The sequence below is a fragment of the Pteropus medius genome, unplaced genomic scaffold (assembly GCF_902729225.1).
Source record: "Pteropus medius unplaced genomic scaffold, Ma_sr-lr_union100, whole genome shotgun sequence".
NCBI lineage: Eukaryota > Metazoa > Chordata > Mammalia > Chiroptera > Pteropodidae > Pteropus > Pteropus medius.
The window spans coordinates 749241-766666 of NW_024350925.1; the positions used below are offsets into that span (position 1 = coordinate 749241).

At 44.0% G+C, this 17426-nt stretch overlaps 1 protein-coding gene across 1 annotated transcript in view; it reads right to left on the bottom strand.

Annotated features, from left to right (window-relative positions):
* Positions 1–17426, bottom strand: part of TAF1 (TATA-box binding protein associated factor 1) — a 60250-nt gene that overhangs the window by 5985 nt on the left and 36839 nt on the right. The window contains 5 exon segments of the mRNA XM_039841683.1: positions 109–286; positions 863–1019; positions 2121–2246; positions 5308–5424; positions 5749–5816. Coding sequence (XP_039697617.1) covers positions 109–286; positions 863–1019; positions 2121–2246; positions 5308–5424; positions 5749–5816 — 646 coding nt within the window.

Here is a 17426-nt window from a genome sequence, read left to right on the forward strand (position 1 = left end):
CAGGTGCTCAGTAAACGTTTGCTGGATGAGAGAAATCTGACGCTGGGCCCTCTGACATCACGGCTGGGCACCGACGCCACAGCCCTGTAGCATGTCGCTGCCGATTACCTGATGGTGCTCTCCTCCAAACCACGAGAAGCCTCCCCACTGGCTCCCTCATAGGACATCAAGCTCTCTTCGTTTTCCATGCCCATCCTCGTGTTCTCCTGAAGCACGCGGGGCTGTTTGGGCCTTATCCCGCCAGATCCCACGTCAGAGTCACTGCCACTTTCACTCAGCTGAATAGCTGTGAAGAGACAGACCGAGGTAAGCTGGACAGAATCAACCCCTTCGGCTTGGTCTTCCAAAACCGGCTGCCCGGACGCCCTGCCGCGGAGGCGTCCCTGCCTGTGACCGACACGAGCCGAGCTCTGCAAACGGAATCCGAGTCCCCAATTCCTCTACCCACCCCCGGCCACGCTTGTTTGTTCCCCATCATCTCTCTTCATTCTTAGGCCCCGCTTCTCTAATTCGCCATACAGCTGACCACTTAACGAGATCTCTCAAAGCAGGACCTTCTGTGTCAATTTCCCTTCCCTACCGCCGCGTACAGCGCTTCCTTTTCGCTTTTAACAAGTATTCCAATCAAAGCTGCTACTGAGACACTGCCTTTTCCGCTGTCATCTTGTATACCTACCTCCTGTGTTGCATTCCTTCGTGTCCGCTAAGGTTAATAAATGCCATCATCCTCCGAGTGAGCGCTCGGCCCTCTGAGGCCTATTCGCGGGGCTGGTAACAGCACCTGTAGCCAAGAGCGTCCTACGCCGTCCTGAGGGGGCTATGGTGAGCTACACAGGAACAGAAGCAAAAGAGCAAGACTTACCAGAGAAAGGATTATCTCCTTCTTCGTCACTCCCCGCGTCTTCCTCATCGTCTTCTCCTTCAGACATAAGCAAATCCTCATACAGGACACTGGCTTGAGGCTGCTGCACAGTTCCTTCCTCTTCATCTGCAAGATCGCCATCTACTTCTTCACCTTCCTGAATAAGAGCAGTTGGGGGGGGTCAAGGTCCCATCGCCGCCCAAGTAAGAGACCAGAAGCCACCACCAGCCCCGCCGCTTGCTGCCTCACGAGAAGTCAAGTAATGTTGGTGGACAGACTCGTTTATTGGCTGGTTCCAAGGATTAAAGTCGGAGACTCTCTGCTGCGGCCCTGGGGCTTGGCCTGTCCTGTGCTGGGGGGCTCCTACCATGTCAGGGCATAAGTAACCGTAAGCTTTCTGTGAACATACTCACTGGGCCTGGAGTCTTAGGTTTCCCATTCTCCTCATCATCATACCCTTCAATATCTACATCAGAGTCTTCCTCGCCCAGCCTACCTCAGCCCTGGTGCATCTGAGTAAGGAACACAAATAGCCCATCACTGAGGGCCGTGGCTGCAGGCGGACATAACAAGGGCTCTCGCCCGGGACGGATGCTCCTCCCCGACAGCCCAGCCAGGCCGCGGCTTCTGGGGGCTGTTCCCACAGCTCAAGGCCCGGGTGCCTGCCCCGCCGCTCTGCGGGAATCACAGGCAGGATGAAGCCTGGAAGGACAGGAAGGTCCTGTCTACTCTTACGGTGGCATCAAAGAAGACTCTTCCTTTCTAAGCCAAGCTTTCCTCAGCTTCGGCTGGGCTCTGGGCTAGAACCCCTCGGTGGAGCCCTGAGATCAGCTGACAGGGTTTCGGGCCTCGGCTCAGGAGAACCTTCTGATACCGCTGGAAAAGGCCGATTGGAACAATTCAATCTAATTTCATAAATAACTTTCGTTTTGATCACAGCATCCACACAGCAGCAGGGAAATGCTTTGGAACTGTCTCTGAATGCGGTTGGTCTTTCTAGTCGCCTGCCAGGTTACTCTGATGTCCCCATACACTCCCCGCACTTGTGTGCGCCCTGACTCTACCCGTGGGGACGGACAGCGGACAATGCCAGTCATGTGACCTGCCATCGACCCACCTTGAAATCACATTCTTAAGCCTTCATCCCCAGGGCCAAGGAGCTCAATTATCCTTGACCCGTGTGTTAACCCCCCCACTTTCTCTATTCTCTACCCCAAAGCGTACTACCAACCGCGCGTGGAGAAAAGGAACGTCCTACCTGGGTCGCCTGCTTTTCTGGGGTGGCAGTGGGAATATCCAGGACGGACATATTGCTCTCATCTTGAAAGACAGAGGCATCTCGAGACATACTGAGGGACGTGTTGGTGTCGTACAGATCAGGAGGCTGTGGCACAAATCACACAACTTAGCTTGCATCGGGGAAAGGGAGCAGGAAACACAGAGAACTCCCCTTTAGACCGTTGCTGCGGAAAAAGGTCATGCAGACCAATCCATTTAGAGAAAACACAGCCTGAAACAACTTTCCGAACAGATTTTGGGGAATCTTAACGAATGTCGCTAACTCTAGCAGAGCGGCATCTAATGTATACGATCAGAAGCCTGCAGCAGCAAAGCATTGGCCGTGGGGCACTTCCGGCCCCAACAGCCTTTCTGGTCCGCAACCTCGCTTCTTCCGAGCCTTATCTTACTGTTTTTAGGCCCAGGGCTTCACATCAGTGCTATTTTGACCGTTTAGTTCAGAGATACCTAACAGGAAATGGCACCGGGGAATTTCAATCCCAGCAAGAGCTTGGAGTGGCTTAATGGCTTACGAACTCATCGAAGGATGCTATGAGGCGAAACGGTGTGGGGGAAAACCATGGGCTCTGAAGTGGACTACCCTGGGTTTGGGTCTTGGCTCCATCGCTTGCTAGCTGAGGAATTTTAACGGATTACTTCATCTCTCTAAGCCTTGGTTCTCTCAGCTGTAAAGCATGGATGATAATGTCTGTCTCACGAGGCTGTTAGGACACTGAAGAGGTATGTGTAAGCGCCTTACCCAATGCCTGCGAGTCAGTGAGTTAGGGATCCCTTCCCTCGTCCCTCTCCTGAAGAGAACAGAAACTTAGCAAATGGACTGTTCAGTGACAGGAGGACGGGAGGGACCAATAAACAACAGGCTGGAGAAACAGGAGAGCGTTCTCTAAAAACCTGGCTGACGGCAGAAACATTATCCAGCTATTCGAAAACTAAGTTTCCAAAGACTGATGAAATAAAATGCTTATCAGACAATGTGACGTGAAAACAAGACACAAAACCATCTTGACCAATTTCACCTTAAAAGTGTATGTGTAAATACACATCGCAGATAGAAAAGAAACACCAAAATGTTCACAGAGCTTGGTTCTTTCTGAGTGGTGGACTTAATTTTAGGCAACTTCTTTATATTTTCCAATTTTCGCCCACGAACACGTTACTGTTATCAACAAAAAAACAACATGTGTGTTACTTCGTGGGTTTGGTTTTTTTTGAAGCAAACAAGCGAGGCTAGAATTGAGAAGGTTTTGGAGAAAGGCGAAACAGCATTTACAAGGACTCCAGGACAGATTAACTAATTGTGGAACAGAAGAGAAAATCTGGGAATGAAAGGCTATGCGGGAAGCCGCCAAGTGAACAGTTGTAAGGCCAGTGTGTTCAGCGGGATGTCTGAAGCAATACAAGCTGGGTGCAAAGAGCTGAGCGACAGTAAATTCCTGCCTGCCACCACTTACAGCTGGAAGAGCAGCACGATCACCATGATGTTTCCATACGCCACAAGTGTATTGTGACAGGTCAAACTTGCGCAAACTTTCTTTACTAACGTTTCGGCTCGACACTAATAATGAGCGAGGACACTCACGTACCCCACCCTCACGTTAGGAGATCACGAGCTGGGCTCGGTACATGAGAGGAGGCCACGAGGCGCGACCCCCACCCCACGCTTCACAGGCGGGAGAACAGTCGCCAGGTTTCCTTCAGCCATTCGAGACAGTGCGAGAGGGGAGGGGAGGGAAGAGAGGAAGACGACTTCTGGGTCTAAGGCGCTGACTCACCAAAGGACTAGGCTTATGCTGTCGCCGACTACGGGAACCCATGTGCCATCATGGCTAGACTCTCCTGGGAATGATGGCTAAAACCCAGGCTTTCACTTACCAGAAAGCGCCTGGAAGAAGCTGTGGGCCTATGAGCAAATAAGGCCTTCCTGGGCAACATCACTCACCCAAGCCCCCACTGACCCAATCTGCCCACATACTCCAAGAGCCTTTCCTTGTTCTGGGCCTGGAAGAAGTATCTTAGGGTTCTTTATACTTGGCCCTTCAGTAACCTAGGTTTTGGGATGAAAGAGAGTAAAAGATAGATAGGGAGGGTGCATGAATAAGATACAGACAGCAACAATCCCACACAGACCACACAGGTTGCATTATCAGTTCAGAGTGAAATCTGAGTAGAATGAAAAGAAGTTTTCCAATGGGAACTGGGAGAATTTCACATTAAAATATTTGCTTAAATTTGAAAGGGCCTTTGAGAACTTCGCAGATGACTTTCACATAGATAAGGAAACGAACACTTAATAAATGTCTACTGTGTCCCAGGCCAATTAACTCATTTAATGTTAGTAACAATGTTGAAAAAGTACATTTTAGAGAAAAGAAAACTGTGTTACAGAGGTTAACTTCCCCAGTTCACAAAAAGCTAGACAGTAGCAGAGCTGAGCTCCAAATCCAGGCCTGTCTTCTGCCAAATGTCCTGTACTTTGCACCTGACCACAGTGCCACCGACACGGAAAGCGAGCACCAGGTATGTCCTGGTAAGTCCTAGTCTTCAAATAAGCCAGCCCTCGAAGCGTGCAGTACAGATTGAATATACTGAGTATATTCAGGGGTCACGACAGAAACCCTACAATTCTCTTATCACTCTTCCTCTCTAGTCTTTGGGCACATAGATTTAAGAACACCATAAACATTACCTGTCTTCATTTACGAGGAGAGGGAGTCAATCCAGGAAAGTGGGTGCCCTCTGCGCTACACCGACACCTGAAGCGTCTACCAGGCACAGGGACGACGTGGCCCATGTCTACGCCTGAGAGCTCGATGCTCTTGAGAGACCCGAGAGCCCCGTGCAGAGACTCAAAGGGACCGCCTCTGGCCAGCGGCCGGGACACCGGCATTCTGAAACACGGCTTAGCCGCCTACGACCCCGCCCCACTCACTCATCCCACACCTGCCTCTTCTGGACTCAACGAGGCCACCGAGACCCATGGCCCTCACTCACCTTAGCCTTTGAGAAGACAAGAAAGCACACGAAAGGCATATGAAGAGGAAGGACAGAGAAGAAGGGTATCTCAGTAAATGCATCTGTTAACACGCTCCCAACTTCCCACACCAACAAGAAAACTATGAGGGGAGGTCCCTAGTCCTCAGACTCACCTGAGGTGTGTAAGGCCCTGGGGTCATTGGGTCCAGGCTTTCTAATTCTGCTTCCTCCAACGCCGCTTCCTTAGCTGTACAAATATCCTTCTCAAGTTGAGTCAAATGCTCATCATACTAAGAAAAAAAACAGTGAATCATTCAGCATGTGTTTTAGGCACTTGGGATACAAAAGTAGACAAAGCGGACAAAAATCCCTGTCTTCACAGAAGCAGGACACATGTGGTAACTAAAATAAATAAATTATATACTTTGTCAAAAACATTTAGTGCTAGGTAGGATAGAAAAATAAAGCGGGGGGGGAGTAAGGGGCGCTGGCTGAGGGCGGGGGCAGGATGTGACATGTTAACACAGGATAGGCAGGGAAGGCCTCCTCACCCAAGGGAACGAAAGGGATTCCAGAAAGCCAGACCCCGAGGGGACCGCCTCTTTCCCGCTTACCTCCGTCAGTGTCTGGTGACAGACGTTCACGATCTCCTGAGCAGTCTTAGTATACTGACTTTCGGGCCCTGTAAACGGAAAAAGAAAATGCCATTGCCTTTGCAGACTTTATTTCCAGAAATTTAGTCTGTCACTAGCAGTGGTGTCCTATGATCTCAGGCCCCAAAAACCATGCTTCAGCTTAACTTGAACTCTTGGTTTACTTTTGGAGGTAGAAAATTTCAAATATATGAAAAAAAACAGGGACATCAATATAATGAACTCCCCATGTGCCCGCTACCCATCTTCAATGATTACCAACACATGGTCGATCTTGTTTCATTTAAACCTGAACTTTCACACTCACAAATTATCTTCAAATTCCAGTATCATCTCATTTTACCCATTAAATTGTTCAATATGTACTTTTAAGGACTCTTAAAAAAATAACTATGTACGATAGTGTAACGACAGACACGTCATTATACATTTGCCAGAACCCACAGAATGGACAACACCAGAGTGACTCTGGGTGTGTCAGTGGAAGGTCATCGATTTTAACAAATGCGCAGCTGTGCGCGGGCTGTTGCTAACGGGGGAGGCGGTGCCTGTGTGAGGGCACAGGGTACATGGGCGATCTCTGTTCCTTCAGCTCGGTGCTGCTCCACACTGCTCTAAAAAATAAAGTCTATAAAGAACCCCAACTGTATTACCTCTAAAATAATTAACAGTAATTCTTCATTATTATTAAATGGCCAGTGACATTCAAATTTCCCTAATTATTTCATAAATATTCTTTTTCATTGGATTTCTTTGAATCATAATCCAAATAAGGTCTCCACATTACATCTGGCTGATGTGTCTCTTTAAGACACTTTTATCTATTAGGTGATTCTTAGGCAAACTATACGGTTCCTCATACAGCCTTTGTCACAAGCTGCAAAATGCTGGCTTGCAGGTCAACCCGGATTTGTTTGGCCCATATAAAAAAGTCAGTCCAGTCTGTGAAAATGGATTGAGCAATACACCCATAATATATACACTTTTCGTATGTAAGTTGTATCTCAATGAAGTTTTTAAAAAACCTGAATTATCCGACGTTTAAGAATCAAGAGATTTCATATAAAAACCCAGATGTCTAACAACTCTTGAAAAATTAAAAAATAGGACAACACAGGGCCAGCATCCCCGCAAGGCACCCACTGGCTAGAGCTGAGCAGCAGCTGCCCTTTTTAGGCCAGGCGTGTGCGTGTGCGCTCCAGGTCACCAGGGCCCCTCACAGGCCTGCTCAACTCACTCACACCTGGGCCCTGGAAGCGTCTGAGTTTTTAATCCCTGCCACAAGTGTTTGACGATATTCTTTAAAATAGTGAAGCTTATAGTCCAGCGGAGTGAGACAGACTGTAAACACACAGGGCAATACAAAGCAGTGAAAAAGTACATACGGGGCTCAGTAGAGGCACAGAGGAGGAAGTGGACAGTTCTGGGACGTAAGAGGGAAACAGCTATTAGGGAAGGCTTCCCAGAGGAGGCGATCCCTGAGTTAAACCTATGGTTCATCAGAGTGTAAAGGATAAAAAATATACCATGTGCGCATGTGAAGCTTTCACGTCATACCTACTCTGATTATTACAAATCATACGAACAAAAACGTCTCTTGCAGTTAAAATCTCTCACAAGTACAAACCATCTACTCTTTAAAAGATGTAAAATAAAGCTGCATCCTCGCACGAGCTGACTGTGCCAAATACGAATGAACCAGAAAGAAAACTAAGTCAATCATCAGGATATTTGGGACACATATAAAGACAGCCAGAGCTGGCTCACAACCAAGAATAGTCTGAGTGATAAGGAGGCTGCAGCTCAAGCTTCTAGGGTTCTAATCTCCTCGGGCCACCAGTAGGCTGGTCCTCGAACTACTGATCTGACAGAGACAGACTGCAAGAGCGAGCAGACAAACGTTCATGTTGACATTCACGCAGGACACTAGGGGAAAAGGCCGTCTACAGGTGGCAGGCCTCCTTCACCGAGCAGCTGTCAGCTTCCTACGGCACACTGGCTTCACCACCTACCGGGACCTGCCTGCCTCACGGCTAAAATTCCAGATTACAGATCAAGAATGTAGCCTTTGCTCTACTTCAGTTCTGAAACCTAAACACAAACCAACGCATCAACGTCTCAGTGCTCTCATTTATGACACATGGAAAAAATTATTTTATGCATTTGCGACGTTGTCTTTTTGAAGATGGGACCTCCTCTCTCCCCATTTTCTTTGCAACACACAACTCTAAAGAAATACCCATTAATAGTACTCAGAACATAAAAAAAGATGTACTTACACAGATGATAGTTGTCTGTGTTTTGATTACTAGCTATGTCTTAGTTTTTGACAGTCTATACGCTCTCAAGAGTCACAAGGTTTTTAGCTTTATTACTCTACTATTTGCAAAGAAGCGTTGAAATATTTTTGATGAAAGATGGTGGTGGAGTTTGCAAACCACTCTTACCACCACTGAAAAAGGCTAAAAATACCAAGGTGTTTTCTTATCTGTACCTCTACCAGGAATTTTTGAATGGGGCGGTAATGAGAGAGAGATTGATCCATGAGCCTCATGAAACTCTAAACAAAACTCTGTACGTAATATAAATTCTTGTGAGTAGAAGGGCTATAGTTTTTCATTAGAGTCTCAAAAGAGTCCATAACCATCCCCATAAAGCTAAAATTCTTGCTCTATATTCTGTAGCCATCTGGAGCTTACTAAAAGCTTTAAGTTTCACAGCTTAGGAAGAGAGGAGTCCAGTGAAGACACAAACAAAGGTAACAGGTCCTCGCAGGAAAAAGAAAGGTGCTGGGGCTACCGTGGGGGGAAACACGAGTGATGAGAAACCGAATTCGAACTTCCCAGTCCCTGAGGGGTTTCTATACAGAAAACCAAAATTGATAAAAAGTGATTTTCCGAATAACACGAAAATTAATGTGAAAGATAAGGCCATCTATGAATTACCACTGTGACCTACAGGAGACTCAGCTACCCATTTACAAAAAGAAATGCTTTTCTGAATATATTTTGCTTTTTCTCTCGCTATTAAGTCATGGCAGAGAAACCTCAAATGTTCTTCGAAAAAATTTGTATTTATATTTTGCCTCATTCCAAATAAAGATTGGCAGCAGCCTACAGCATTATATATAATTCAAATCCAAACGTCCTTAAAAAGTGGTGATTTCGATAACAGCTTTGGAAAGCTGACATGCCGCTAAAATCAAGAAAATTTCTTTTGTCATTTCTAAGTTAATTTACCTCTTTAATGATGCAAGGCGAAGAAAGAAAAGCTACGAGCTTTGTGGCTCCAGTTAGAGAGAGCTAGCCAGTATCACTGCTGTCCTAAAGGTTTCAGAGAAAAACCCCAGTCCAGCTGGTGAGCAGTCCCACCCGTCTCAGCTCACCTTTCCTTTGAGAACCTTTCCGCAAACACTAAAAATAACTCTCCCCCTAAGAAAGTGAGTACTCTGCCAAAACAAGAAACCGTGACAGTGAACAGTGTGGAAGATATGCACTGTGTTCCAAAGTGAACGATTAAAATTAAAACATAAAACCTCGGTAGTAACAGAAAGCTGTTTTAAAAACTCAGTGCCAGATTTAAAAAGAAAAAGTCTGCACAGCTGATTCCTAAAGAAACTAGAATTACTAAGTTTGACCACGCACAGTCCATGGATCCCAGAGATAAGCTTGGGTTCTCCTAATTCTTAGAGATTTATCTCCAACCAGGTCCAGAAAAGGTAAAAAGAGAGGTGAATCTAATCTTTCAGACTGTAGCAAGGCTCTTTACATTATGTAGGATGTGGATCAGATGCAAATTAAGACGTTTGCTTTCCAAGATAAGAGGTCTGATCTCTCAAAGCAGAGCAGAGCACCTCGCTTAGAATCTGGACTACAAACTCGAGCAGCTGGAAGCTATGCAGAGGGGACCGGGGACGAGCAATCTCATGGGGCAAGGGCAGGACTTACGTTCAGGGCCTGTCTGACGAAAAGCCCCCAAAGCGTAAAAACGCTTCTCCCCCCACCCCCAAACAAATCACCATTCTATTTAACAACTTAAAAAAAAATACACACATAGAGGTATAGCATCAGGCTCTGAAGATACAAAAATAAAATAAAACAACAGAACAAACCAAAAAACAAGAGACAGGTCCTTGTCCTTGCTGCCCTTTGTGGCTTCGTGGAAGCTACATGTACACAAACCCAGGATTCCAGGAAAGGGAGTGCAGCGGAAGTGACGACCACGTCAGAGAACGTGGCGACGCTAAGGAACATTCCATGGAAATGGTCCTCATCAAGCCCGCACCGACATGCCAGCCGCCAGATCCAGCGAACACTTTTCAGACTCGACCTCAGAAGCCCTGAGTTATATTTACAACTGCCATTCCCTTCTTCCTTGAAACTCTAACCCTGTGGCTTCCATAAGCCACTCTCTACTCACCCCTGGTACCTCTATCTTGGGCCATCAGTTCACATGACAGATACTTACTGAGTGTCTACTATGTGCCACGCATTATCCTAAGCACTAGGGAAATAAGACCTGCACGGGGCTTACGACTACTAGATTTAGGCCACTACGTCTACCTGTGCCCATTTTTCTTTCTATACTCTTCGCCCAACTCTACACGATGCCGACTACGATAGCTTATACAGGATAAACACGGGGGTTAACACTGACGTGTGTCCCTCATGGTAAGCTGTGGATTTTCCCGGCACCAGAGCTGCCTTGAAAATACATTACAGAAACTCCGAGGCTGAAAGCAAGGCTGTTTTTCCGCATCCTTTCTCTTTTAGTAAATAGTAATTTTTATTTTCCCAAATGATATTTTTTAAAATGTGGACTTTGCTGTGGCCTTAACACGTCCTGCTGCATATTTGTTCACTGGCATATTACACCATCTCACTCGGCCCAAGTGCGGGACTTTTCAGTGAAATGCCGCTTTCCACCAGAGTGCTTATCACTATCAACTAGCTCGCTACAGTGCGTAAGAGACGATGGCTACTGAGTTCTGAACAGCAGATGTCTATTCCCTATCACAGGAGTCCCCAACCCTCAGGCTGTGGACCGGTACTGGTCTGTGGCCGTTAGGACCTGGGCCGCGCAGCCAGAGGTGAGTGGCGGGCGGGCTAGCGAAGCTTCATCCATATCTGCAGCCGCTCCCCAGCGCCAGCATCACCGCCTCAGCTCCGCCTCAGGTCATCAGGCCTTAGATTCTCATAGGAGCCTCAGTCCCTGGTGTCACAAAGGATCGGAACAGCTGCCCTATCAAATTTAAGCAGAAACTGAATTCTTGAACAACAAAGTAGTATTCTCATAGAAATGAAATGTCGGTAACCACTGGGTAATCTCCTTCTACTTCGGTCACAGTATTTTTTAAAAACAAACTGGAAATCCAATTTAGATTTTTTCCCCAGAAACATTCAAGACATTCATTTAACTCCTCTGTGTTTTTGAGTCACATATGAACAGGTTTTACTTAAAATCACATACTTACGTGAATGAAAAATTGTCAGTAGCTTATTGTCAAATGAAAAAAGAAAACTGTGGAACAGAATATAAATATATGATTCATTTTGTCAAAAAAGAAAAAGTATACAGTATGCATAGGAAAAGGCCCAGAATGCTTTGCATCAAGCCTGACATGGGCTGCTCTGGAGAACAGAATGGAAAGAGGGAAAGGACAGAGATTGCTCCTTTTCATTTTATATCATTCTACAGTTTGATTTTTTAAAGTGAGCATGTTAATTTTTTTACGGAAAATTCTGGTTTAAGTAATACACTTGAACTTGGCAGAAATAATTTGGCAAAGATTTTTAAACACTGATCATTCCCAGTATTTGGAGAGGTTATAGGAAAACAGTCCATCCTGTTATTTCGACTACAAACAGGTAAAACCTTTTGGAAACCTTTCAGAATATTTATCAACATTTCCTTCAGAAATATTCCAACGAGTGATCAATGAAACAGAAAACTAGTGAAAAGCTGCTTGCAAGGCGGCATTACAGAAGTACTTTAAATGCCCAACAGAGGAATGGTTACATAAATCGTGATACTTATATCTATGCTATGGAATACAACACAGAATGGTAGATACCTCTCTGTACTAACATAAGACAGAATTAGCAAAGATGTCGATTCTCCCCAAACTGATCTATAGGTTTAACTAGATTCGTATCAAGATCCTAGCAAGATTTTTTTTTAGAGATAGACAAAATTCTTCTCAAATTTATGTGGAAAAGCAAAAGAATAAGAAAACAATTTAGAGAAAGAATAAATGAAAGGAATCACCCTACTTGATGATAAGACTTACTGTATAGCTGTACTAATCATGGTACATGGGTAAGATCAATGAACAAAATAAACCCAGAAATAGACCCACGCAACTCAACTGATTTTTGACAAAGATGCTCAAAACAATTCAGTGGAGTAAGGATAGTCTTCTCAACAAATGATAATGGAACATCTGCACATCCATAAGCAAAAAAAACGAAAGCAAAAAAACACAAAACAAACAAAAAACCCCCAAAAACAAAAACCACCCCTCAACCTCCACCTCATACTGTATACAAAAACTCATTATTAATAAGAAAACCACGTAATTAAAACTGGGGTCAAGAAATAAACAGATACTTCACCAAAGAAAACACACGGATGACAAATAAACACAAGAAAAGATGTTTAACATCAACAGCCATCAGGGAAATGCAGCATAAAACCACAATGAGACAGAACGGGTAAAAATTTTAAAAATAGTGGGAATACTAAATACTGCAGAGAAACTGGATCCTTCATAAATTGCTGGTGGGAATGTAAATTAGTACAGGCACTCTGGAAGAGTACAATTTCTCATAAAACTAAACATACATTTACCATCATACTCCTGGGCACTTATCCCAGAGAAATGAAAATTTATATTCACACGAAACTCTCTATATAAATGTTCACAGCAGCTTTATTCATGATAGCAAAATACTGGAAGCCTGAAGGTCCTTCAATGATCTGAACAAAATGAATCTCCTCGGCTCTCCAGAGAATTATGTCTAGTGAAAAAAGTCAATCTCAAAATCGTATCATTCTTTATCTAACATGCGCGATTCAAACGTTAAAACTACAGAGGTGGAGATCACAGAAATGGTTACCAGGGGACGAAGACAGTGGTGGGTGCACGTGGGGAGCTGCGGATTCAAAGAGGTAGCATCGGGAGCAGTTCTGTGTGACAGTGCGGTTCTAAACCTTGATTGTGGTGGTGGTTACGTGATGGCATAACCTGCATAAAGCTGCACGCACACACAAGTACAGATTTTTTTTTAAACAGTGCAAACTGAGTGAGGTCTATACTCTAGTTCATGGCAATGTGTCAATATCAGTTTCCTGTTTTGATTCTGGACTACAGTCACATTAAGATGCCACCGTTGGAGGAAGCTGGGCAAAAGGTACACAGGACTGTTATTTTTATAATTTATTATAATTATTTATAATTATTTTGAAATACAAGTTTGAAAAAGAGGACCCTGATATATTCATGAGCAAAGAGCAAATCAGATTATGAAAATGACAATTTTTGTACAAAAACAAATTTAAAAAACGATGCGTAATTATTAAACATGTTTTGCATGAGCACAGAAAAAAAGTATCGAAGGATATACACCGTTGTCTCTGGGGAATGAAACTGGGAGATAGGAATGGAAGGGTAGGCAGAAACTTTAATTTCAAATTTTATATATTTCTATATTGTTTGACCTTTTTAATAAGAAATACAATATTTTTAAAAAATAGGTCTGACTAGAATGTGAATGATAGGTTTGAAAGAGATAAGTCTACGGGCTGAGTCACTGGCCAGGTGACTATTTATTATAATCATCTAGGCGAAATACAATGAGGGCTTTAGTGATTAGAAGTTGGGGATTTATTTAAGGGAAAGAATCAAAAAGAAATGAGGTTTCTAGATGCAGCTACTGGGTGACGCTAGTGTCCCATTAAACCCAGACTGGAAATGGTAAAGGAGTAAGTCGGGTAAAGGACAGAGAGAAAGTTGGTATAGAAGGAAAGAAGAATGTTCCATTTAAGGCATGTTTGAAGTTCAACTGGGACATCCAAGAGGAAACGCTGAGCAGGTGGTTCGGGACATAGGTCTTTGCCCAGAATCGAGAGATCAGTTATCGGGAAAGAGGTGGTGGCTGACGTTACAGAAACAGGCAGGACATTTCTCAGCAGAGACTGAAAAGGAACGGTCTAAGGGGTAGGAGCAAAATAAGAGCTGGAAGTTGTTATGAAGCTAATCATCCTAGAGTTTCAAGGAAGAATGGTTAATAACATCAAAGACTGGGGTGAGGTCAAGGACTGAAAAATGCCCACTAAGTCTGGCAATTATGTGACCCTGTCCACTTGGCACGTTGGGCGGGGTAGAAGCCAGGTTGAGGCATGAATGGCAGGTAAGGAACAGATGTTACAAACTCATAAGAAGAAATTCTGATCCATGCTACAACATGGATGAACCTTGAAAACATGCTAATGAAATAAGCCAGACACGAAAGGACAGACACTCTACGTGTCGTATGATTCCATTTATACGAGGTACCTAGAAGCAGGAGGCTCAGAGACAGCAAGTCAAACAGCAGTTGCCAAGGGCTGGGGAATGGGGTTACTGTTCAACAGGCGCAGAGTTTCTGCTTGAAATGATGAAAAAGTTCTGGAAATGGATGGTGGTGATGGCTGCGCAACACTGTGACTGTACTTAACGCAGTTGAATTGTACACTATGAAATGGTTACAAAGGCCAACTTTTACGTTGTATATATTTTACCACCACAAAAACAAACAGAAAAGTGTGGCTGTGAAGGGAAAGAGAAGGATGAAAGCAAGAGCTAAAGCAGGACTGAGGGAGATTTTACTCTCCTTGGTCATATGAGAGACTTAACCTTTATAAGGAAATATTTATATCTTGACACCAACCTCAGGAGAGTCATTGACAGAAAAAAAAAAGAATCTTATTATCAATGGCCAAACTCACAGAGTCGTCTCATAGGATAGACTGAGAAGCTACTAGAGTCACACGCTGCATTAACAATAAGACATAAGATTATAATGGAGCTGAAAACTGCTGCTGCCTCGTAATGTCGTGGCACAATCCATTACTCACGTGCTGGTGGTGACGCCGCTGTCAACACACCTACTGCGCTGCCAGTACAAGTACGGCAGTCCGTCTGCAGCAGCAGGCTAGACCTCTAGGTTTGCAGAACGGCGCAATCACCGATGGTGCATTTCTCCGTACCTATCCCCGTCGTTAAGCGGCGGATGGCTGTATATGGAAACGCTTTAAGTATTACATGAACCTATGAACAGTACCGAATCATCTATTCACATTCGACAAACAGACCGAAACCTTTAGATGTAATAACCATAGGGGAAAAGATCACACGTGAAACATTTAAATTACCTAGGCATAAACGACAAAAATACATGCTCAACAGCAACAAAAAGTATAAAATATATAGAATTAAATAAAAGATGCCTAGAAATTATATGAAGAAAACAAGAAGCCTTTCTTGAAAGATCTAAAAGAAAATGTGAATAAATGAAGAAACATAACCTATATGGACAAATGTAATATTATGAAGATATACATTCTCCCCAAAGTAATTTAGGTTCAAGGCTACATAAGAATTTAGATAAACGTTCTAATATTTAAATATTATATGTATTAGAAGAAAGTTTAGTTGGATACCTTGGGGGTAGAGAAGGTCTTATAAACAATTATACCAAAGATAGAAGCCATAAAGGAAAAGACTGATAAATACAGCTACATATAAACGAAGTTTCTCTGTCAGAAAACACTATGAACAAAATTCCGAGACCTGGGCACGATGAAGTATTACTGGACTAGTCTCCCCACTGTAACCAGAAAACTGGAAAAAAGAAAACATGGAACAACTGTTTCCAAACACTGACAAACAGAAGTGTCGGACTATGATCCCTGAGAGAAGAGAAATGAAGGAAGTGAGCCTCAAAACCGCCCAGGGCTTTCTACTGAACCCAGTGAGGTACGGCAGCCTCACTAAGCTATACAGACAGTGTCTTGGAGTCTGAGGAGGCTAAGACAGCTGCGAGCTGCAGGGCAGAGCTGGAAAGGAGGGGGCTCCGCAGAAAAATAACAAGATCTGCAGAGGCTCCCTTGAGTCACTGGCTGAACACTAAGCTGTGCATGTACAGGACGACACCCCACCAAGCGTCCTACGAATAGAACAGCTATCAGAGCTCACATAGGGTTGGGAGTTACTCGAACGAAAGGGGAGGGGAGAAAAACCTTCTTCCAAGGAGATTTTCTCTGTAAATTTATTTTATATCTGATCTAGATTGTAGGGTCCCACTGAGCATTCTAAAGCTCCAGGCTCCCGGGTTCTATGACACATGACCTACCCATCCTGGATCCACCCTGAAGATGGCCTCTTACTAAGGCTGAGTTTTGGTGTGAAGACCACTCACTAGAGGAGAAACTTACTAGGAAATTCTCTGGGAAAATGGATCTCATCATGAGTACCTCGGTATCACCTACTGGTCCAGACTATGCAGTTCATTTTGATTCTATCAAACACTTAAGTACTAAAGCCTCCGCCCACTACGTACGACCTTATGGCTTTCTTAAGACTGGCAAAAAATGCGATTGTTGTTTTCAAAAGGGATTTATCTGTATGACTCTCCTTTCACAGACATGCAATATTGTGTGCCTTGAAACTATTGCAAACAGCTCCAATTCCAAGTTTTGGGTTTCCCTGATGACTAATGTTCCTTTCAAATGTTATCTGAACATAAACAGAGGCTCTGAGATTGAATCACTACCTATGCGGTAGCCGGAAGACCTAAGGGCTTGAACTCTAATACACTGGACAGTCCGTCACCACCACTTAAGTTCAAGACTCAGTCCTCTGAGGTGTCCTGCATATTTCTCAGGTGCAGCGGTACTTGGAGTGTTCCTTATCTTGCACTTGTTACCTAAGGGCCTAACCTCAGGGCTAGGCACTCTGGTTATATACAACATAAGGCACGGGCTACAGATATGATTACATAGGATAAGTCAATAAAAGCATTAAAAATGCTATGGAAATATGCTTACATGCAGTGTAATAGCATGTGAAGAATTTGAAAGGAAAGAGTCAAAATAATTTTAACTAGAGATACCACTCTTAATTCTGGTTAGTAAAATTTTTTGAAATAAATTTTAAAATAGGGAATAGACTCTACATGGACTTTGTTACTATTAATTAAAACAGAGGCAGGTTCTTATCTGGCTAAACCAATAAAGTTTGAAGCAAAAATATGACTTTGTGTACAGTACCCGACAGAAGCAAACAGCTCATATGTGCCTTCAACTCCATGACGGATGTCCTTTTAGTACAAAAGATGTCACACTTCTCATCATATGACACCATTAACCCTTACCGCCCTATTCAGAAGTTTCTTATACCCTCATCCACTGGTTAAGGAGGGGTAATGCCAGCCTCTAGGCTGTCCACTGCTGCTACCAAATCATTATTTACTTCCCCTCGGTAAAAAATCCTTACTTTGAGGCTCGTTTTCTACTATGCCGGAGACTGATAATCGGCTGTCTTGGAGTCAAATTTGGCCTGCAGATACATGTTTTTATTTGGCCCATAGAGTTAAAAA